We start from the raw sequence: 24,107 nt of genomic DNA, 5'->3' as shown, positions 1-24,107 counted from the left end.
CACCATTATTGTTGATCACTTCAAAAATTTGTTTTGGCAGATCATGATGGCGCCCCCTCCACTGTGCCGCATAGAAAACATCTCAGGTGGCATCTCCTTGTCATGCCAGTATGTTGGAAGCCATCAGGACCATCAAGGTTAATTTTTTTCTCGTCAGAGAATAAAACTTTCTTCCACCTTTGAATGTCCCATGTTTGGTGCTCCCTTGCAAAGTCTAAACGGGCAATTTTGTGGCGTTGAAGGAGACGTGGCCTTTGAAGACGTTTCTTGTTTTTGAAGCCCATCCTTCGCAGATGCCGTCTGATGGTTATTGGGCTGCAGTCAGCACCAGTAATGGCCTTAATTTGGGACGAGGATCGTCCCGTGTCTTGACGGACAGCCATTTGGATGCTCCGGCTCAGCACCGGTGAGATTTTTTTGGGTCTACCACTTGATTTTTTTGTTCCATAACCCTGAGGATCTTTTAAGAAATGCAAACTGTCTTACTGCGTCCAACCTCAGCAGCGATGGCACGTTGTGAGAGGCCTTGTTTATGCAGTTCAACAATCCTACCACGTTCAAAGACGGTGAGCTTTTTTGCCTTTGCCATCAAGAGATCTTCACAGTGTGATTACTTGACAGGAAATGACATGGAATCCAAATTTTTGCACAGATTTTGGCTTTTAAAGGCTGTGGTCTTAAACTTTTGATCAGCTGATGAACAGCCTATTTGAGTTAAATTGTTGTTTTCAATATATTGCCTGCTCACAACTTTTGGTCTCTTGTTCCCATTTCTTCTTTTTGCATTTTGAAGCTCTACTTAGAACCTTTCTAAGATCCAACAGTGCAAAATGCAAATTCATGCAATTTTTTAACTGGTCTTAAGATTTTGATCAGGAGTGTATATCTACACATAACAAAGACACCTAAATCACTCCATATGTATCTGTATGACTCACTTAGTGCTAGAATAAGCACTAGTCAAGAGGCAGAGCATAAGAAGATAATAATTCTATCATAATAATTTGGTTGATATTTGTTACCATAACCCAGTCAGTTGGAAATTTGGGGAAAAACATTCTCTCCTTTTAATAGTTACAGTTATTTAGCATTTTAGAGTAGGCATACAGTATCTTATCATCCATGAACCATTTCACTATATCTACACATAACAAAGAAACCTAAATCACTCCATATGTATCTGTATGAATCAATTAGTGCTAGAATAAACACTAGTCAAGAGGCAGAGCATAAGAAGATAACAATGATGGCCTATAGCACTCAAACAGCAGTTAGAAGTCAGTAGCCTGTTGGTACACCATCTTCACATTACTGTTAACTCCAATGTGCTCCTGGCAGTGGTATCCCTCCACCAACCGAATTGCAGGAAAAACGCAGTCAGAAGCAACGTTGACTCAGGAAGAAAACTATAAAATGTGTGATCTTGACCCTGGGATTTTCCTCTTTCTTAGTCACATAAAAAGCAGACCTTCCCCCACTGGATGTTACAAATTTTTGGCACACATAGAGTAGTCATGTTTCAGTAAGTCCACTGGCTACTGTTAGCATAGCAAGTCAAAGTCAAAGGAGTTATCTGGTCCTGTTAATTAAATTAAATTGAAAAGTGTCAATGTGGTTAAACAAAATCAAAGTGCTGATGACCATGCTGTGTTTAGTGTCCTCTGAAAACGGCAATAATTACAGAAATTATGTTTCATAGTATTGTTACCATCATGGTTCAATGTGGTTTCTTGAACAGTTGTATGTAAAACTTTTGGTTAGCACAGGACAAATGATACATTTTGTGGATTTTTCATGTGAGAAAAAGTAAACGCGACCGCTGCAGCGACACAATTAAAAAAAGTATTGTTTTTGTGGTTTTTGTTTCTATCCTTCCATAAGTGGGATTTGCCCTCATTCCTTCCACATCACTTCAGCTTCAGAGATAGTTTTGTCTAGTATGCATGGCATGTCTATCAACTCACAGATTTCCAGTAAAGTTCTAGTCACTGGAGTGTGAGAGCTGCTTTTCAGTTCCATTTTGTTGACTTGGAATCCAGTTTTTACTGGATCTCGATGACTTTGTGGAATGTGTAACCAAAATGTTGGAAGAATCAGATAATTTATCCCTAAAGACAACTTAAATTCTTATTGATGCATCGTGGCATCTGCTTTTTTCATGACAAATCGTGCATACAAATTTAAGCATTTTAATATGTAATTTCCCCTGTCTGGAAAAAAAGAATATGACTTAATGGTATGAATCAATGTGAGTTTTTCATTGGACTTCAGTTTGAACTCTTTGGATAAAGTAACAAGCCCATGTAACACTGGGGGGTTCTATATGCTTCCTTTAGACAATGACTAAGTGAACATGTAAGTGAATGTTTTGCCCCACCTCTGAAAGACAGCCTGAGACTATAAATCAGCTTATATGTCGCCTAAGCTTCTGCTGCATGCAGTCTTATTAGTCTTATCCTCCCCCCGCATAATGTAGTGTATAAAAAAAGATTGCTGTTTCACTGCCATTTGTTAGCGTCAACTGAAAGCCTATACTGCAGCCTTCAAACAGGCCTTTCCTTCAGTTCTGCAAAACAGATATTCTGCTTTACAGAGTTCAAACATCTGTATTAAATGATAGATCCATCTGTCCCTACTTAACACAACTCGATCAAAGGAGCAGGATGACTACAAAAAATAGAACATTTTCATTTTCATCTAAGAGGAATAGAAGATGTTTTAATGCTCTCTGAGGTTATGCCAGAAGACAGGATGATAGTGGAGGGGAGTGACTGATGATCAACTCCAACAATTTCTAGATATTAACAGTATATATGGTAATGTATTATAAATGTCAAGTTTAACTCAGTGGCAATAGCATATTTCTAGACAGATATATAGGGAATATTGTATAAAGAGATAATAATGGCTAGAAATACTTTGTACCCCAGAAACCCCAGAGTCGTTCATCATATTGTCAGGTTAACCACTGCAGTACTTTTTGGGCTGTATCACCAAACCCAATGCAGGATATAAGCATGGCAGGTTATAAATGTTCACAAACTGAGTGTTGTCTCAAAATCTAACATTACTTTCAAACAATCTTTAATGGGTAGACAAGGAGAAGATGTTAATATAAAGTATTGAAAAGTAATATTAAGTTGTTATAGATTTATTGACAAATATAAACAGGGACCATAAGAAAATGGTAAGTTAAAAATCCAGACGTTTCTTCACGATAGCCAACTTTGGAAATTCAACTGTTTGAATAATACCAAAATTTATCTTGTTGGTAGATCTTGTTGAGCTGGTCATTTCAAGAGTAGCTCACAAGCCTATAAAGTGTGGGAACCCCTGGCCTAGATTAAAAATACGTTGTTAAATGCTTAAAATATTAAACATTATTCCCTATACAGATATTAAACAAAGGAAATGATTTAACATTTACAATGTTTTTGAGCAACCATAGCAATGCAAATTACATTTAACCCTTAAGTTTAGTTTTTGTTGCTGCCTTCAGGTTGAAAAACCAAAACACTGCACCGAGTACAAGCAAGTCAAAGTCTCCCGGGGTACACAGTTTGCCGTGGCTGTTTTACTGTTTATTTTAGACATATTTTATATTAATTACACCTCTTTTATTAAAAATAGCCATCGGTGTTGTATTTAATTACAGTGTCGTCCGTTCACAGCTTCCTTTCGTCCTGACATACTGGAACTTATGACCCGCATGTGTGTTTCCACACAGCCGCCGATGGTTACCTTTGATCGGTGGAGAGGTAAGTAACCCTTTTGGGGAAATCCCTGCCAACAAGTAATAAATATATTTTGCTACGTTTTAGTAGACACTGAAATTAAAGTCTTAGTGTTGCTGGCTGCCCTCTTCTGTCAGTGTCGAATGGGGTACCACGATGTTGGCTCAAAATCATGATGGCTGTCAGTCATTATAAAACATTTAATACTCTTCACTGCACCTTCCAGCCGTGTCTGAAAACGTTACCCCAACAACAATTAGTATCTGTTACATTTGTCTATGCATAAGCCTTTACCTCTATTTTTCACCAATCCATTAAAAAGGTGTATATACAGTATGTCAAAAGCACATTGTGATATTGCCTACTTCAGTGTGATATGTTTCACAGAAGTGATACAAGTGTGATGCATTGTCTACCCAGGGTGATGACAAGGCCAAGTGTCATTTCTCCAGTCCTGCTTGATATAAACTACACCTAAAATGTATCATTACTGTTTTGCTGTTGACTGGGTGACTTAGCACAACAGCTGTCTAGGCTGTAACCCTAACTCAGTAACATTAAATACTCTCTTTAATGGACACAAAGTTGTAAGTCCAACTTTAAGTCATGTTTGAGGTTGCAATTAGGATTTTACTGTGTATCGATAATATTTGGCCTAATTATCTGCTGAGAAAGCCACGTCAGGCCAACGTCCATGCCTTCATGCAGATTTAGTCTTTTGTTCTTCTTCATGAATTATTTACTTCACATCTGTATTGATCTCCTGCTTGTCAGTAGGTTAAGGCGCATCGTGATCAATGAGCAATAGCTTAAAATGAATAACGCTCTAAATCTGGAATAGACCTTTGTAACCTTGAGACGTCATCTATGTGCACACAGTTCTCAGGGCTGATTTGTGCTGGATACGACTCACTATATTAGAGACACAATTTATGACTAAACAATGATAATCAGACTTGAAAAATGTCAAGTCATTGCTATCTACAGCTGGGGTAGGCTCAGTCCATCAATGCAGCAAAGAGGGAGAACATAGTGTAGGATGTACACACACTAGGGAAGAGATGATGCTTTGGTGCCACAGTGGTGCTATTTCTTAACAATTATATGATGTTGTGAGTTCTTTAAAGCATCAATTATGGGAATCTGGATGCATCATGTGACGCCATGACATACATGACTTTTGTATCCTGCTTAAAGTTGAATTATGTCAAGTCTGACTGTGAAAGTGACTAAATTCTGGGCCCTATATGAGTCGGGCAAGCACAATAACAAGTGTTAAAGGGGTGAGTCTTGGTCACACTCAAATCACACATGCTATAATTTGGGAAAATGTAGGTACAGCAGTGCAAAGTGCCAAAGAGCTGACTGATGTGGATGATTCAGAGGACGTGATGGTTTTGGACTTCACATTTAGTCAGTTACATCACAGGTCTCATTGCTTTGAACCAACTGTTCCAGAGACAGAGGCTTCTCCAGGAAATCCTGCTGTTAGGAAATAGGCTTAGGGATGCAGGACCACAGGCTTTCTCCAGCCCCTCATCTATCCTTTAAGCCCGACTTTGATCTCAGCAAGAAAAGCCCTTCTGAACAAAGAACTAAAACATCTGCCGAGTAACTTTCATTCATACTTGTTTTTGAATCACTGTGTTCATGGACTCCACCTTCACTTCCTCCAATTTTTTCAGTTTTCCTCCACATACCTGCAACCTGCACCTCCTCGCCGCTCACTTACCCAGCATAGGTACAACTGCTTATACACCATTTCTCTGCTAGAATGTCTTTTGTTGCCCATCCATGTACCGAGCTCTGGATTTTTCTGCTAGTTTTATTGAACTGTTATCCATATATCCTTTGCCTAAAGACCTTGATTTTTGCCTCACCCCTTGACTTCCTTAGGGTTCTCTGTGTTTTGGGTCACCTGGTTTCAGTGTTAAATATTTGCATACTGCTAGATTCTCTGAATCACGTTGAAGGTGGCTTATGGTAGTAATATGAACATTCAGTTCACAGGCAACATTTCTGGTGTTCATTCCTGCAGTAAGCATGCCAATTACAACAACCGCTAATTTGAGTGGCCTTTAATTGTGACCAGTTTAAGGCACGCCTTTGCAATAACCATGCTCTTAGTCCAGCATCTTGAGATTCCATAACTGCCAGGTGGATGGATTATTTTAGCAAAGGTTAAGTGCTCACTTTTCACAGATTTTAAAATATTTGAGAAAAAAATTCAGAGAAATGTGCAATAATCATCCTTTAAATCAGCATATTTTGATATGTAACACCTGTGAGGTGGCTACTAACAGATTTGAACAAATTTGGGAGAGAGAAATAAGTCTGTTGTTTGCATAGAGGAATATCATAAAAAATATGAGCGAAAACAAAATAATTTTGTGTATTTATCATTAATGCATTGGTATTATATTTATTTCTATACTTTAGAACATTCTTACGACAAGTAAATGGATACACAAAGAATCAGGGTATATGTGAGGGCATGCTAAATGTTAAGTACTCTTAATTGAGTGGGACAGTTGTGACAGCTGTGACAGTGTGGTCAGCTGACAAGATTAACTTCAATAAAGCTTATTTGTAAGAAGTGATGAATCTAAAAGCCAAATAAAAATCACTATAGCTATATTGTTGCTGCAGGCCTTAAAGTTGTTTTTGCTATTGCAAATTATTCTAAACTTTCAAAATCATAATAAAGTTGAATGAATATTGCAAACACATCTACACAAGTAGCTGACATTTCTGCCAATATAGCCAAAGCCTGTATGCACTCAGCTGTTTGCCAGTGGAGATGTTTTCAAATACAATCCACTGAATATGACAGTAAGGGCCAATTTGGTCCACAGGGAGTCACATTGATTGGTGGGTTGGTAGAAGGGTGGTTATCTTGTCATCAATGTCAGCTCCTGAGCATCAATGCACATCGACACAAAGAGAGGTAATGGTATCGCCTCACCTGATGAGCATCCAGATCGATGATGGTCGCCCTGGAGATGCCTTCCACTCTCTCAAACAGAAACTGAGAAATGAATGAGAACCTGGTTTTCTTTCTCTCTGAAGATTCCATACTCCCTGCTAAGATCCTCACTAAGGGATTCCAAAGTCAAACTTTTACTTTTGAGACAAAGGTTCTTCTAAATTCAAACGTCCACAATAACCTGGTTATTCTCATACTCATCTATTGCAAAGGGCAGTGGGATGGCTTTCTGAGATCTACTTATTGTCACAGGTTACAGCTGGATGGTAGAAATTCTACACATTACTTGTTTGGCTCTGGTCATTTTCAGATTTAGAATCAAATCTGTAAAATTATGAGATAAAGATTTTCCGGGCAGACCTTTAAATGACTGAAATGTATCTTATTGTCAACAGGATCAAAGTCAACGAAGTGTGATTTAGTTGCTTTTATGATTTTGCTGTTTTTTAAATGCATCATAAATATATAACTTTAAAGATAAAGAAAGTTCAGTTATGCTCAGAGGATTAGTGTATTTGGTGAGGACTGGTTTTGGTGAAGGAATAACGTGCATTTGTTCTTCTTGAGAGTGATTCCAGTAGCAAACCAGGAAGACGACATCCATATCTTTTGAAGTGACAATTGGCAAATTCTTGCCTTAAAGGGATAGTTTACGTAAAAAAGAAAATTCACTTATTATTTGCTCAACACTAAGCCGATTGATCGGTTGGTGAAATAATTGAGTCCAAAAAACACTTCTGGAGTCTCAGGGGTAAACAGCGTTGCAGCCGAATCTGATACAATGCAAGTCAATGGTGAGTAACATAACATAAACACAACAGGCCTCGATACTGCTCTTGTTGTGTCATCCAAGTGTCCACAAGCCCTGACATTGGATGTCACCACACTAGCAGTATGGAGGCCTGTTGTGTTTTTCTGTTGTTTTATTATGTCTTAAGTATAGGTCTCAGGTTACTTCAATTGTTTTGGATTTGGCTGCAACACTGCTAATCCCTGAGACTCTGGAAGAAGACTTCACCCACCCACTCCATGGGCATTTAGAGATGACTAGATAATAAGTGAATTTTTATTTTTCGGTGAGTGTTTATTGATGCAGAATAATCCTTCCCCCAATCCAACTTATCATTATGAAGCAAATGTCGATACATAAAGAATAATGACACCATGAGCATTTAGTTTGGTACTATACTAGCCAAAAGGTCTTCAGTGGTTCCATACTGTCCTCACTTACATTATGCAGTTCTTACTGCCAATAGACACTTCTCTTTACCCTGGTAGCTCAAGGTAGCATTGGAGGGAGGGGTCATGGGGTCAATATACACAATTCTCAAGTTTGATTCCAATGTCCTGAGGAAAACTACTAGTTATTGCACTGTTTTATTGCTTATGAATGTGTTTGTGTTAATTCATTCAATAGCCCATAATCTTACTTTAATCATGGAAGACTTTTACCTGAATCTGAGAAAAAAGGGATTTTCCTACGTGAAGGTTTTGAATGAGGTTAACCTGTCGACAACATGAGTCTTACCTTGATGGCCAGTGTGATGTCGGCGTAGGCACAAAAGCCCCCTCCCTTCTCACTGGAGCAGTGGTGGAAGCCTCCTCCTGGGAAACAAAGAAATTCACAGTGTCAGGGCCATTAGACGATGCAGGTCACTGGACATCTGAGGGGTCTTTTGTTCAAAATGACCATAATTGGTGATGTAAAACCGGCTGTTATTGAATATATATAAAACGGCTGCAGTTCCCTTGTTGAATAACAATTGGTATATTGACAACAGCATGGGACTGTTCAATTGCTCCTTCAGCAGGAACGCACAGTGATGGAGAGATACTCTATAATGGAGAGGGGCACTATTTTAATTGGGATGATGACTATTCATTTGGGTGAAGAGTTATTGTCCCCTCTGCCCTGATATGCTCATGTTCATTTTCCCATAGTGTAGAGTAGAATGTTAATACAGGCCAGTTAGCCAATGAATGAAATATGATAAGCACTTATTACCTCTAAAAATAGTCTTCCATAAAGCCTCTATGACCTCATAGTGTTGAGACACACAATATGCAGATGTCTGGTGCATCTGCATATCCTTTATATCTTCATTAAAATCATGTTTATTGATGCAGAATAATCCTTCCCCCAATTCATCAACAGAAGGTGTGAAGGAGCTGAGTAAGCAAGAGGTACAAAGTGAAAATCTGATGGGCTGTTTGTTTTTTTGCCTGCTTCGCACAAATCAGCAATGAGGAATAAGGCATGACCCTGGTTTTCAGCCAAATACTTCCCACTCTCTCTCATCCGACCACAGATGGCAGCGAGTCAAGATGGAAATGCAACAGCAACACTCCCAAAGAAATGATGAGATGGTATCGACATTAATTTAAGGAACACTATGTTATTATTATTATTATTATTATTATTATTATAAATGTTTTTTTCCCAAATATAGCACAACCTTCTATTAAAAGGTCAAACCACAAATAATCAGTTCTGCAAATAGATTATTCTCCCAAGGACAACTGTACAGGTGGAAACTGACCCTTTTATCGACTGTATATCAAACCTGGCAAATCGCAGCCATAATCAGCACTTCTGCTAGTGCACACAAAGATACATAGGTGATGGCAATGTTATCAGCAAGGGCAAGTTTTTCAGATCTCAGAGAACCTAGTGAGCTGCAGGGAGAAGGTTTGGGGAACATGTCTGAAGCAGAAGTTGTTCCATGATGCTCAGGATGAGCAATACAAGTAAATGCTATGTAATGCTACCCAATTCTGAAGGCTGCCCTTTAGAGGAAGTATTTAAAACACAAATGTCTTCACTTTGCACAAGGTTGCCATCACTTCTAACACACTGAAGTCCGTGAAGCACACAGAAGCAGGAAGTGACATATTGAAGTGACATATTGACTCTGCTGCGTAGATCACATGATTATGTTTGCACCACCCCGACACCATTGTCAGCTCTAATCACCACAAACTCTACAGACATCTTCATCGTTGTCTTCTATGTGTTTGACATTGCTTTTTAACTGGAATATTTTTTTTTGTTTTTCCATTTTAGCGCCTTTCACGTGGCCTCATCAACCCCCACTCTATTTGTATTAGTGTTGACGCATCCTTTGTGAGGGCAAGGTCAAACATATATGAGTATGTTGGACTCCACACAAAGCCATGCAGTGGATTTGCTGCACCAAATTGAAGCAAAAGTTTTCTTCGACCCCTCATACGCACTGATTGGAAGTGAACCAGCAGGTATATGTGTCTGGGCCCTTAGCCCGTCACAGATATTAGAACCTCAGATTTATGCATTCTTGCTTTGAGAGTGAGATGTTTATCTGGTGACTGTTACATTTACATGAAAATATAAACTGAAAAGAACTCAAATTCAGAATATCTATAAATATACCAAATTTCTGTGTATTTTTGTGTTTTTCTAACAATAGCCACTCATGTCTGAAACACGATTCAGCTATAAATATTCTGTTGAGGGAAAACTAGCACTCTGTAGAGGTGAGATGAAGACCCTGTTCCACAGAAAATATCAATGCATACTTGAAGAATATGTAAGTTTACAAAGTGTCTTAGGAGCCTATACATAATCACGTGGAATAGGTGTGAATCCCATGAACCAGGTTCACAAGCTCTTTCCCTTGATTCGGAAGCTCTACAGAGGTTTGCTAGAAACTGATTTACACATTACTGAAATATTAACTCGCTAAGACATTCCACATGTTTTAATGGTGCACCTTGATTTAGAAATTCACCAGCTTGAAAGTAGCCGGTATAACTGAGAAGTTAGAAAGGGCTTCACAGACAAACTGGCTGATGCATGTATAATTAATAGCTGGTGAATCCCAGTCTCGGTCAATCAAAGTTCTGTCACTTCTTTATGAGTAGGTTAACTCAAACGGCACCAACTGTCAAGACTCACATATAATAGGTTTGATCATATCATGGCAGCCCTCATGAGTGTTACAGCAGCTTTGGATGCGTGATCGATGGAGGATTCACATTACAGGTATTCCACAGCTCTGAGTGTAGCAGCCTTATGCTTAAATCATTCACGTGTACTTCATCCCTGATCAGTTCACACGCAAAATTTACTTTAAAGAAAAAAATTATATATCACATTGACATTTAGAACCTAACTACAGGTGCCTCCAATTTTGATCATATTTGAGAGGTTTGTACACTTTGACTGGAATCCACCGGTGGTAAATTCAATTGATTGGATATGACTTGTAGGCACCACCCATATGAGGAGGCAATGCATATCAGAGTAAAAACTATTTTTCAGGGAAAAGGTGCTGCCTGCAGAGCTCAGAGACAGGTTTGTGTTGATGCACAGATCTAGGGAAGGCTCCAAACGGATTTCTGCTGTATTGAAAGGTTCCCAGGAGGATAAGGGCCCCTATAAAGTTTGGAACAAGGGCTCTTTCTAAAGCTGCCCGGACAAACTGAGTGATCACGATAGAACGTGGTAAGAGAAGTGATCAAATACAAAATGGTCACTCTGTGCTGGCTGAGGTCCAGATATCTTGTGTCGGGAAAGGGGGAGAATTCCAACATTTAAGCTGACCTTTGCCATTTGGATTTAAAATGCCACCACTTCATGATTTTATCCATTAGACATTCATGATATGTGGCAGATTTAGATGAGATTCCGTCCAAGTGATCCTCCTCTTAGTGCATATTGAGTAAAAAATAATAGAAAAGATGTGAAGTCCCAGTGACCTTGGCGATCAAAACTCAACAGTTTATCCTTGAGTCCAAGTGAATGTGTGTGCCGCATTCAAAGAAATTCTTTCAAGCTGTTCATGTGAGATCCCATTCATAAGAAACAGCTGTCACATAAAGATGTAGTAAGATATAAAGATCTGTTCTGTATTTCAAATTTGAAATGTTTTTTATCCTCTTCTGCAGAGGCATATCAAAAGTAAACATAGGTGCAGACCTTTTGAAAATATCACCTTTTCAGCAGTGTTATGTGATCAATTTGAATTTCTCAACAAATACAAAGGAGACAAAAAATAGACCTGAGAAGCAGAGGTTTGAGGCAAACCAGAAAAAAGGCCTGAGAGCTTGCTAACTATAGCTGAAGGAATAATAACAAAGAAACTGAATTTCTTCAAGTACAGCTAGAGGAGGTGGACCCGACTCTGGAGCACACCAGGAGAGGGGAACACACTTCAACAGAGAGCCCTAATAGAAGCAACCATGACACAACATAACTTAATGAGAAATATGCTTCACTACATTCTTCATCTGAAAAAAATAAGTACTCTTTCAAAAAACTGATGCATGAGATCGTATTTCATGCAGAAAGGCTGATCAAAAATCAGGACGTTGTTGGGTTAGAGTTAGGGTTAGTACAATAGCTAATGGTGGAACCAATTCAAAACCTACAGAAATCTCCTGAGAGAGGAAAAGATTTGCTGTCTTCTCACATTGACGGAAGACAAAGACACTCGGGATGAAATTGCCAAGCTAAAGGTGGCGGAAAATAAGGAAAAAGCAGTTTGTCCCTGACTCAAGGGTCCAAGAGCTCCCAGAAGAGACAAATACGGCTGTGTTTTGTATACCAAACCATGTACCTCAAAATCCTACCAGAAATCCATGATTAGGAGCAACATACTTTTGAAAGGAAACCTTTCCAGGCAAATATAACACAGGCAGCAATGTAATTTCTTCGAAGGTGTATTGTGTATAATAATGTATTGTGTTGCAGACATGGCTGGACCATAGACTAAAGGCTTTAATAAAAAGGGGGAGACACGGACAGTAACAGGTTACATACTCTCCCATCATCATTACCAGCTGAGTACAGATGGACTGATTTTCTTTTTATTCTAAAACTTACCAACATTTATGGCCCACCCTCGGTCAACAGCCAATTTCCCCGCCTATGGAAAAAACTGAATTTTAGTTCAACATTTAATAGCAACATAGAGAGATGCATAAATATGGCCCTGAGATGCAGCATTTCAATAAATTAAATAAAAAATGCATAAACAAAAATCAGGAGTATTTTCTCTGTGACCATGAAGTGATTCATGTTTATCAAAATAAACATCTTTATGAAATTAAAAATATGTCCCAAGGCAATGCATTCAAAACATACACAATTTAAATACTGTATGTGGTTAACAAGGTTCTGTTTGTCCAATTTAGAAATATGACATCTAGCTATGTAGGGCACATACATAGCAGTAGCAAGAAAAAACTATATGAAACTGAATTTAGCATTAGGCGGATGGACGATGCGATCAACTATTGACAATGGCAGCGGCCTACAACAAGCTCTTACAGTAGATGTGTATCAGACTCTTTTTTTTTTAAACCATAAAATTACTTTTTTCTTCACTGATAGCAAGTTGTCCAGGAAATGCCCCAGGGATTCTAAATCTATAAATTAAAAAGTAAATGATTTTAACTCAAAATTAAGATCAGATCTTGGCAGTGTGGAACCTGATAAATCAAAAAAGAATCACAGACTAAACTAATGGCAGTGAAAAAGGACAGAATACATCTGCTCAAGAGGGAATTTCCTGTAGAGCTGAAAGAATGTGGAGAAAAAGAAATTGACTAACCACAGAGAGATTTTCACCAGATCCCTCCTCAACTACAATAAAGCTGTGCACTTTGAGAGACAGGCCTATAAGTAATAAATGAAAATAGAAACAATCCTAGGTTTTTATTTTCAACAACAATCACCTTTTAAATCAGTCACAGCTCTCAGAAAATACATTATACCTTCCTCACAATCAAAATGTGAAGAGTTTGCAGAATTTTTTGAAAACAAGATCATAAATATCTGTGCCAGTATTGTAAACACCATAGATACGTCAAATAACTCAACCTCTTCGCAGACAACTCTAAATTCTGTTAGAAAAATCAATAATCGGCGCTTCATAAAATTATTGCACAACTGAAGTCTTCCACATGCTCACTGGATGCAATCCTGGCTAGATTTTTTAAAGAGGTTTTGGACAGTTTTATTCTCTATCTTGGAGACATTTTAAATTGCTCACTGGAAACATGTATATCTTTCCAGATGCACTTAAAACAGCTCTGGTAAAGCCCAGATTCTTCTATGATAAATAACTACAGAACCGTTTCCAACCTGCTTTTCTTAAGCAAACATTCTAGAAAAGGCAATATCTAAACAGCTGGATGAATTCCTACTTATGAATCATATACACGTCTGATTTCAGTCTGGTTCTAGAAAGGGACAAAGGACAGAAACAGCACTGGTGAGAATAATGCAACGTAAGACAGCACTGGTGAGAAAATGACCTTCGAGTGAGTGAGGAAGTCTGGCGCATCACAACATATCCAAAGTAAAGAACCTGGGTGTTACACTTGACTCAGAACTAGATTTTAATTCACACATTAACAATGTCACAAAGATTGCCTTTGATCATTTAAGAAACCTTGCAAGAGTAAAACTGTACCTCACTCTGGAAGATGCCAAGAAGTTGACTCATGCTTTTGTACCTTCTCGCCTGAAACACTGTAATGCACTAAATTCAGGATTACCGAAAGAATCCATTGATCGACTACAACGTACAAAATTCAGTAGCCAGGGTTTTAACAAGAAATAGGAAAAGATATCACATTGATTCAGTTTAGGCGTCTTTACACTGGCTTCCAGTATCACTGAGGAATGATTTTGAAATTATTTTATTTGTTTTTAAGTCTCTTAATGGTACAGCACCCTCAAACATTTCTGACTGTTTATCGGAATATGTTCCAAACCCTTCCAACAGGTCTTCTACCATGGGCTAGCTGAATATCCACAAAAACAACTATGGGCAGTTTTCTCTTGCTATGCACCAAAGATTCGGAACCACATATCAGACAGGCTTCTTCTGTTGATAGGTTTAACAAACAAGTTTTATTTTTATTCTTACATTAAAAGTCTTTGTTTTATTGCTAAAATGTTCTTATTGATCTCTTATTACATCTCTTTGATTTTATTGAAAGGTGCTATATAAATACATTTATTATTATTAATATTATTATTAGTCAGTGCACTGTTCCCACACCATAACACATTTTCTTAATAGCATTTACCTTCTTGGGTCTTGTATCAACTTTCAAGGCTTCTGGTACTACTGCCATGAGGCAACATCAACCTACACATATCATACACCCCAGAAGACCTCATGGTTATGTCTCAGACAAATCCACATGAATGAAGAAACGTCAAATTAAACTGAAATATTTCTAAAAATGAACACATAGTCCTCCTGGTTAATCAATATTTCTCCATCACAGTATTAACATCAAAATCGCCCCAATACCTTCTCTCCTAACATCCTGACATGCCTAGCTACTACATTCTGTTCACGTTTTACCTGATCTCCCACTATTTGTTTTATTGACCCATAGTTTTTCAAGGTTTACTACTGTACTAAAGATTAAATGTTGTCAGCCAAACCAGAAAATGTACTTCCATTTAAATCCAGCTATGGTCATAACTATTTTAGATCACATACACAAACACACACACACACACACACACACACACACACACACACACACACACACTCACAAATAAAAGCCCTGATATATTAACAGGAGCTTAATGGGAAATAGGAATGAGGATGGATTTTCAAAATAAAAGCCCCCAGGTAGTAATAAATAGGACCTAACCAGTAAGCCTGAATTGAGGCTGGATTTAAAAAATAAGAGCCCCCTGATAGTAATAAGACCTTACCAGGAAGCCTGAATAGAACACACACACACACACACACACACACACACTCACACATGTTGATCCATTTAATCTTTGTGTGCATGGCTACGCATGAAGAGGCAGTTATTTATGGCCGCTCGCTCCACTGGCTGATCCTCTTAACAAACCATTAATGACTTATCTAATACACGTCACAAATAAGGGGCATTGTTGAGAATGTGGTTAGAAAACCTTCAAACCACTACACTGTTTTCAAGTATTGATGGACAAGTGTGATCAGATAGATCATTAATACCTGCGACATGTCCAATACCTCCACCGGAGGGTTCCACACTGGATGTATTAATCGAGGACTGGTGTTGCATGCACACTGGCAGATGTTCTTTTCAAAGGCAGGTCAAGATTTGTCAGTGGCATGAAAAAGTGGGCTTGTCTACGATGTATTTGTTGAGGCTGCCTGAGAGGAGGAGATATGAGCTGGGTAGATTGTGTATAAAAGGCAATAGGGCTCTGTGATAGATGAGTTATAAGACTTATTAGCATGTATGCACACACCCTGGCCATGGCTCAACACTCTGCTTTGTCTGGCGTAAACAAGCACTTGGTGTAAGACAGTTCCATATTTTACCTCTAATTTCATCTGCACCATCAGTCCCAGAACGCACCTCTTTTAGTGAAAACACCTGATGTTAGGTGATATAACTTGGACTGATGTCAAGTGTATGTTATGAAAACCATGCAAAGTGCCTAATTTACATAACACTGACTTTGTGCACATGCATCCATACTAATATTGCATTAACGTCACATTTGTTTGTTATTGCTTAGTCGTCCTTTTTTCATGGATCCCAGTGTCTCCGCATGCTTCATAGCAAACAAAGTGAGCTGCACAAAGATGACTTCCTTCAATCCAAACATACAATTTTGTATCATCATTGGGCGAGAGCTGGGATACACCCTGGACAGGTCACGAGTCCAGCACAGGGCCAACATACACAGACAAACAACCATTCAATCTCACATTTGCACCTATGGTCCACTTAGGTTCTCCCATTTAACCACTGTGTTGCTTACAAAAAGAATTAAACAGACCGAAAGGACAACAGTGTTTGCCTTTAGCTGCCTGGACTGTGGTAGCCTGCCAAAGTCAAAATTGTACATTTTGTGTCTTCCTTAGTACTTTGTGCCATTACTTCATTGTAGAGCTGTGGGCAGGACCACCCTATGACTCTGTAAGCCTATAATCCACCTTTTCTAAGGACAGCTCAGATTTGTAAATGGTAATACAACTGTTAACTTGTAAAGTCTACACATTTGTTTGAATTCACAACTGTGTCTGTAAACAAAGGCAGAAATGTGCATTCACACTGTTTTCCTTGGATTTAGAAAACTGCAAGAATGACTGATTCGGTTTTGTAAATATCAATCACTGTTGAAACAAATTACTACCACAATTATCCATGAATGGACGCAGAAAAACTCCACAAACCATCTGTTTGTATTTTATCATCCTACTGGTTTGGTTTATGATGACATATTGTCCAGACTCAACAGGACTCTGAGATGGTTCTGCTCCTGCTATTTCACTTACCACTTTATGTTTTTGAGAGGCTCCAACCAAAGTAGGGAGTTGCATTTCTTTCTAAATGAAACAACATTTCGATGGTGGTCATTTCAGCTCATCGGGTGCTGTCCACCTCTTTCTATCAGAGATGCATTTGCATCAAACATACATTTAAAATGTTTCACCTTTTTAATGTCACTGCATCAAATTCAAAGATTGAAGGTAAAATAAACACGAATGTCTCTTGTGACATATTTATAATAAAATGTTATCGCTATATAAAAGCAACATGATGAACTACATCTGTCTGTCATTCATGAGAGATAGGGCACTACACGCAGGGCAACAGCCGAGCAAATCTATTCATCTCAACTCTTCACTGCCAATTTAGTGATCTATGCTCTTCACGGATGCAGATCTGCAGTAGTGCTGCTCCGCACAGTTCAGATCCAGGGGGTTGAAATTTGGCCTGATACCAAGAGTACAAAGTAAAATTGAATACATTTGTTCACATTCTAACTATGACTTTTAATATGCTATGAAATTCACACAAATATTTCTGTTCCATTAGAATATTGATATTATAGTTTTTTTAGGTGCTGCATGTGTGATCTGTGATGCACATAATCTTGATTTCTTCCTCTCACAAATGAGGGTGTAAAACAGGAAAATCAGAGGCAGATGAAGGGGATGACGCCCTCGGACACTTACCATTATTGTCCCTCCTGTCTGTGTCCGCAAAGGCCTCAACACCCTCCGCTGCACCAGAAAATTTGGCAGACACATGAGAGGTGGGATTTCTGTGATCGTTGCCACCACCGCTGACCACTGTAGTGAACCAGAACACAATCAGACACTGTATAAATACGTTTATCTGTGCAATGACTCTATTACATATAAGGCCCACACAACCGCAAAAGAACCTCAGGTTGACTGGAGGTAGAGAAACACACTTTTAACACTTGCAAACCCAGGTGGGGATTGGGTTTTAAAAGGTGTAGAGACGTTGACTACAGAAATGCAAAATATTGCCAGGGGGTTTATGAGAGAGCCTCTTGCTCACATGAAACAAGACAGTACAGAATGATGCAAATTCACAGCAGAATACTGAGGTTCTGGTTGTAGAAGAGGGAGATAAATACTATCTTTGATGATTTTCTATCATTTTCTATCTACATCTATTTCACAAACAGCTGTACTGCAGCTTCCTAAATTCACATGGATCCAAATCAGCTCCTAGAACCGATGAATTAAAAGCAGATGGTTTCGACCAAGGACTAATTCCTCTTTGGGATAATCCACTACATTCTGATGAGAAATCCTCATGACCTCCTGCATTACTTACAGGTGGAATGACTTAAAAGTGAAGCAGGGAAAATCCCAGGAAACAAAGTCTTTGGATGAATTGCATGAATATTATTATCAAATGTGAACACAGGGACCTTCTAGTTTAATAAGAGTCATATCACTTAAAACCTAATGGATTCCTTATCCCCTCGGTGCCTATGAGTGATGCAAGTGAGAGGCAGAAGAGAGATGTGAGAAAAAGAAGAGAGGGGATGAACAGCGGTAGTGAACATTTCATGCAGTCATAATGAGTGGTGCACTCAAGGTTGGCAGAGTTGAGGAGAAACACAACCACCTTTAATCTGTTGAGGTACGATTTGGTGTGAACCACCAGCAGATCCTCCTCAGTAGCTTCAAGGGCTTCCACGACGTTCCCATCAGTAAGGAACTTCTCCTCTGTGACAAGCAACAATAATAACAAAAATAATAATATGAATGGTCAACATTGGTCTTCAGCAGAGACTGGGGGATGCTGATAAGGCCTTAAAGGGGACATATTATGAAAATTCCACTTTTGTAGTGCTTCTACACGTTGATTTGGGTATCTGGCATGTCTACCGTCCCAAAAACTCTGGAAAAAAACAACTCCCGTGATATGTTGTGGTTCCTCTCTGTCAGAAACGCTACCCTAGAGTGCGTCCTATGGGATTATTGTAAATCCCTACGTCACTTCTCGCCATAGTGTGTGTGTGTGTGCGTGCTCAGAATATATGCCCTGTATGGGCGGTGAGAGAGGGGGCGGGTGGGCACTCAAAACAGGTCAATCTGAGGAGCTCAGGGTCTAACCAGGTACATGTTGTCAGAGTAGCTGAGATATACCAAGCCAACATAAAATCTTAAAATAAATGTTTGAATTTGAAGTTACAATGAGATGAATGTGTTATTTTTTTTTCTTTCAGTAAGATGTCTGGCAGATTTCAAACAAGCTGTATTTTATGGATACTCTGCTGGCCAAGACGTAAAGCATGTACGACAGGCTCTAGATTTCTACTGAATAAAGTTCAACTAATCCAAGTCAGCTGAAATGAAAAAACCAAGGCTGTAGGGTTAGTAATCCTGGAAAAAGCTATCAAGAGCAGGCTGCACTTTGAAAAAATACGACTTAAACATCCCACCCCCTCCCATCAGCCCTCTCGTCACAGCTACGGCCACATCAATGTGCACAGCCTGACACCTGCTAGAAGACCACTCACTTTTCTGTGACTTGCTTACTAATTTCTGACTATCTCTGCTTAAGCTGTGTACGTCTCCGGCTGAAGTATCAGTCAAGTGAAGTGAGAGCACGGCCAAGGTGCAGAGAGGTCTTTTAGTGACAGACAGGTACGACAGTCATTTCATTTCGGTGGAATGAAATGACTGGTTGTATTTCTTCGACTTTATTGAGAAATGGCTATCTGAACGTTAACAGAATTTCTACAAATAAGATAACAAGTTTCAGAAACAAACTACCAACGTTTCCTTTAACATGCATTGTCAAACTGAGCTAGGTGGTTATCAAAGGTGATAGAAAGTTTTTTACACTCCAGGTATTTGAAGACCAGTTTAAGGACTTGTGTTTTAAAAAGTTATGCCTCGGACTTTGAATGTAACCCTGAGAGAAGAGTAAAATCTATTACAAAATAAATGCCATGGTAATACTTTCTAAGAAATGCAACATCATCTACTTTTTCTATACATTATTACCACGGTGTATTTATTAAATCCAAGGCTTTCCTCTGTGAGCAGAAGCTTTGTATTTGCACTCTTAAGGTTTTGTGAATTCATTAAGCTGTGTATAGCACTTCCTAAAGCTAAGATGATCCATGGTGCAGATTGACAACAACTTCATATGAAGTCGTGCCAGTTTGGCAGCTGCTATTCATGGCCTTGAAACCTGCTTGCTCAGATCTTTAATCGTCTGTGTTCTGGTGTGCTTCTTCTCCACTTCTACAACTACACCTCACCCCCCCAACTCTGCTCTCTTTGCCTTTCTGTTCCACTATGAGTGATTTCACATTTGCAGTACCAGCTTGGGGACATGTCCCCATCTGCCGCTCTCTTACCTTTCAAGAAGCGGATAACTTTTCCCCACTTCCCTGAATCAAATGGATGGAGCTTTTCAAGGCCCATGAAAGTGATGTTGTAGTCTGGGTGGTACACAATGGGCAGACATGTTCGGGGGATGCTGGCGTACAATCCAGTGGGGTGAGAGCTGAAAGGAGAGTGTCAGAAAAGGCTTTCAGTACATTGGTGCTGCATTACATTTACATGAAGGGATTTCCCCACTGGCTTAATAAGCACCACTGGCATTTTCATGCGGTTTGTTTGTGCTGCTCACCACCTTTTCCCTTCACTATCTTCTTTGTGAGACATGTTTCTCGGGCATTGCTGCACTCATCTAGTGAAAGAACAGAGCACAAAATAAGATTTCAGTTAAATATACACATATTTACAGATTTAAATGTTGACAGTAACACAATGAATATCACTGATTTTAATAGGATATGATGGATCATTTCAAAATGCTATAATTTACATGTTTGGTATGTAGATATTGCAGTGTCCATTTTACTGCACATGCAAGAGTGGCAATAAAAACTATCTACCTCCTTTATCTACACGTCTTCCCATCTGTCTGAATGTGGAATGAATATCTTGCAAACAGTTCATCCTATCCATTTCACATATGTGTATCGTAAATGGCCTAGTTTAATTTACAGTGTAGACTCTGGTGCAGTGTTGCATTTGATGCGATTCGGACATGTGATACGATCAATATAATAAAAGTTTAATTAAAAGGGCAAACACCGCTCTGCAGGAGTCATTGGGGGCAGGGGAGTGTGCCTTCAGGCTGTGGACCGAGTTTAACACATATTCCTCTACGGCCTCCGATCCACTACAGCAGCGTTCAGCAATTGGCAGCTCACAAACCAAATTTGTACTGGGAGTTAATTTTGATAATCTGATTATTTATATTTCACCATGTCTGACTGACACAGAACACCATCATGGCAACAACATTCACAGAATCACTCTCTCAGGAGAGACTACAGAGTTTATATTTAAAAAGTAGTGAACTTGGGTCTGAATATGGTGTTTATAGAGTTAACAGAACTCTGAAATAGCCGACATGCAATTCATGAAAAAATAACACAAGCTCGGGAAATAAGTCAAATGAAATATTGCATATGAACAGTAATAAAGAAAAATTATGTTACTTTTCATGAAAAATAGTGACTTATATTATCTTAAGATAAACCAGGTAGGATGCGCTTTAAGAGAGAGAGAGAGAGAGAGAGAGAGAGAGAGAGAGAGAGAGAGAGAGAGTGAGAGAGAGAGAGAGAGAGAGACGTGCACTGTCCACACGTAATGCATATGATGCATGTGATATTTTGAGAACGACATAGCATGATCAAAATCTGATATAATGAATGTATTCCAAAGTAACCCAATACCTACATGTTCTAGAAATAATGATAATAATAATAATAATAAAATTATTATTAATAATAATAATAATACATTAGAGAGAGAGAGAGAGAGAGAGAGAGAGAGAGAGAGAGAGAGAGAGAGAGAGAGAGAGAGAGAGAGAGCACGGATGGTTCCCAACAGGAACGGCACCACAGTCAAAAGGCTCGTGTCTCGCGCATGCGCAGTACGTTATGTACATTTCCAACGACGCAACAGCAGCACGGACGGTAAACATGTGTGAGTTGTGTGCAGTGATTTAACCCGAGAGCAATTTACCGTCCAAGGAAACGACAGCACAACCAGAGCTGCTGTATGAGACGTTAGAGGGAACAGAGGCTGGGACTCACCTGCTCCTGTGTGTGTTTGTGTGTACGTGCGTGTGTGTGTGTCTGCGTGTGCCAGTCACCGATCAGCTGCTGGAGTAAAGAGGCAGCGGAGACAGTCAGTGTGTGTCCGTCCTCTCAGGCTCAGCTGGGGTTGGAGAGAGACAGCGCCTTTTCTGGACACTGTCTCTGTGTCTGTGTCTTTATATCTTCCTGCTCCGCCGCTACGTAGAGTGCGTACGACGGTCCGCTCGTTCTCGCGAGCTCCTGCCAGTTACGCTGCTGACGTAAAAGCTCTACTTTCACTTTCACTATGCATTATCAAATCAAATCAAATCAAAGTTTATTGTCACATGCACCAATGACAGCGTCTTTGGAGCAGTGGAATTCTTGGGACATGGCAGGCAGCATCTACACAGTAGACGGGCTTTACAAAAATTTTAAAAAAGAATTGACATACCATATAACATATAACATATAACATATAACGTATAACATATTAAAATATTAAAATGAAGCAGATGTTTACCGGGTGGAGTGGGGAATATTAAATTAAAACAAAAAAATATGAATATATATGTAGTAAGTACGTAGTAAGTGGGACCTGTGATCTTTTGACCTGGCAGGCAAGGGCTTTACAACATAACATATAACATATAACATATAACATATAACATATAACATATAACATAGCAAACCAAAAAGAAGCAGCAGTTTACCAACAGTTGAAGCGGGGGGAATATTAAATTAAATAGTATGACAAACATTACTGACAAATACAAGAAAAAATGAATGGTAGGTGATCCAGGTTTTAATATCCTCACAACCCTGTACAGCAGTAATTCATTCTCTCTTGGAAAAACAGATATCCTTTTTGAATGCAATGATATGATTATAAACAATGAAACGTTACACACAGTCTCAGATACACTTATTCACATGTAAAAATTGCCTAACTTTACAGAACAAACTGAAATGTAAGGGCCAATTATATTTCCAACATCCATGCTAAATTCCTCATTCTCTAAGGTGCACGTTTAAGTATTTTCTTAAATGAAGCCACATTGAATATATTTAGAAATGTTTTCCTTTATTAAAGCACATTGCAGACTATGATAGGTTAGGAAAATAAAATGCAATTTAACATATTGTCACATTTATTGTCAGTATTGTTATTGACGGACTAGTTAATTAAAAAGACAAACTATTGACAGCACAGGGGCATTTCAAAGGCCAATCAGAATTCAGCTACAGCAAGTGTCCTCCTAGGATTCGCTTCATGCCCTCTCAAAAAAATGTTTTGCCCAAAATTCTGATTTCAATTACATTTTCATGTACATTTATAACGTAAGTTCAATGTAGATGGTCATTTAATGAAGTGTTTACTATCATGTGGATTTGATGTAAATGAATCAAATCACAGTCATTGAATAAATGTATGTAGCTCCCACGACTCCTTATAGATATGTCTGTGAAATATGTATCAAATGGCTATAATTTCATATTGTGCATTTGTTTTCTTGTGTCCCAAATCATGCACTTTAGGCTCTTTGTGCTGTTCTTTCACGCAAAACAGATGCAGGCATGACGAGAACAATTGAGAGCAAGCATGGGAAGCTTACCTAAGTAACAATGTGTTTAATTATCATACAGTGTCGAATCTTTACTGTGACATGAATGCTTTATGACCATTGTTCTATTTGTAATAAAGACCACATTTACATATGGACTCGCATCTGCATTAAAAAGCAATCATTGAGCTCCAATCCCTTTGTTTCCCAATTGTTTATTTTTTCCCAGATATTTCCAACCAATGCATATTTGGTCTCTTTTGTGTCTATCTTTTGTGGGCTGCTGTCACAAGCACTTCTCCCCAAGTTGGATCAATACAGTTGTAACTAGTGTCAAAATGTGCAGCAAGGATTTTGCAAGGGAACAAAAGACATAATTCTTTTACTTTTACTTTTACGTCAGCAACACAACCAATGTTTCTGCAAGG

The 24,107-nt window shown here is 38.8% G+C and overlaps 1 protein-coding gene across 2 annotated transcripts in view; it reads right to left on the bottom strand.

Moving 5' to 3' along the window:
- hdac11 (histone deacetylase 11) overlaps positions 1 to 22,336 on the bottom strand; it is a 28,037-nt gene extending 5,701 nt beyond the window's left edge. The window contains exons 1-8 of one of the 2 annotated variants that reach the window (XM_061070270.1): positions 22,192 to 22,336; positions 20,653 to 20,712; positions 20,378 to 20,526; positions 18,631 to 18,731; positions 17,700 to 17,816; positions 12,584 to 12,626; positions 8,249 to 8,325; positions 6,700 to 6,762 (exon numbers count right to left, since the gene is read on the bottom strand). In XM_061070270.1, coding sequence (XP_060926253.1) covers positions 6,700 to 6,762; positions 8,249 to 8,325; positions 12,584 to 12,626; positions 17,700 to 17,816; positions 18,631 to 18,731; positions 20,378 to 20,526; positions 20,653 to 20,687 — 585 coding nt within the window. In that variant the 5' untranslated portion in view covers positions 20,688 to 20,712; positions 22,192 to 22,336. The remainder of the gene's footprint in view (positions 1 to 6,699; positions 6,763 to 8,248; positions 8,326 to 12,583; positions 12,627 to 17,699; positions 17,817 to 18,630; positions 18,732 to 20,377; positions 20,527 to 20,652; positions 20,713 to 22,191) is intronic. The other variant, XM_061070271.1, reaches the window with a different exon arrangement.
- Positions 22,337 to 24,107: the final 1,771 nt, after the last annotated feature.

The sequence above is a fragment of the Limanda limanda genome, chromosome 4 (assembly GCF_963576545.1).
Source record: "Limanda limanda chromosome 4, fLimLim1.1, whole genome shotgun sequence".
NCBI lineage: Eukaryota > Metazoa > Chordata > Actinopteri > Pleuronectiformes > Pleuronectidae > Limanda > Limanda limanda.
Note: the sequence above shows the minus strand (reverse complement) of the source record. Positions and strands in the feature narration are given on the sequence as shown.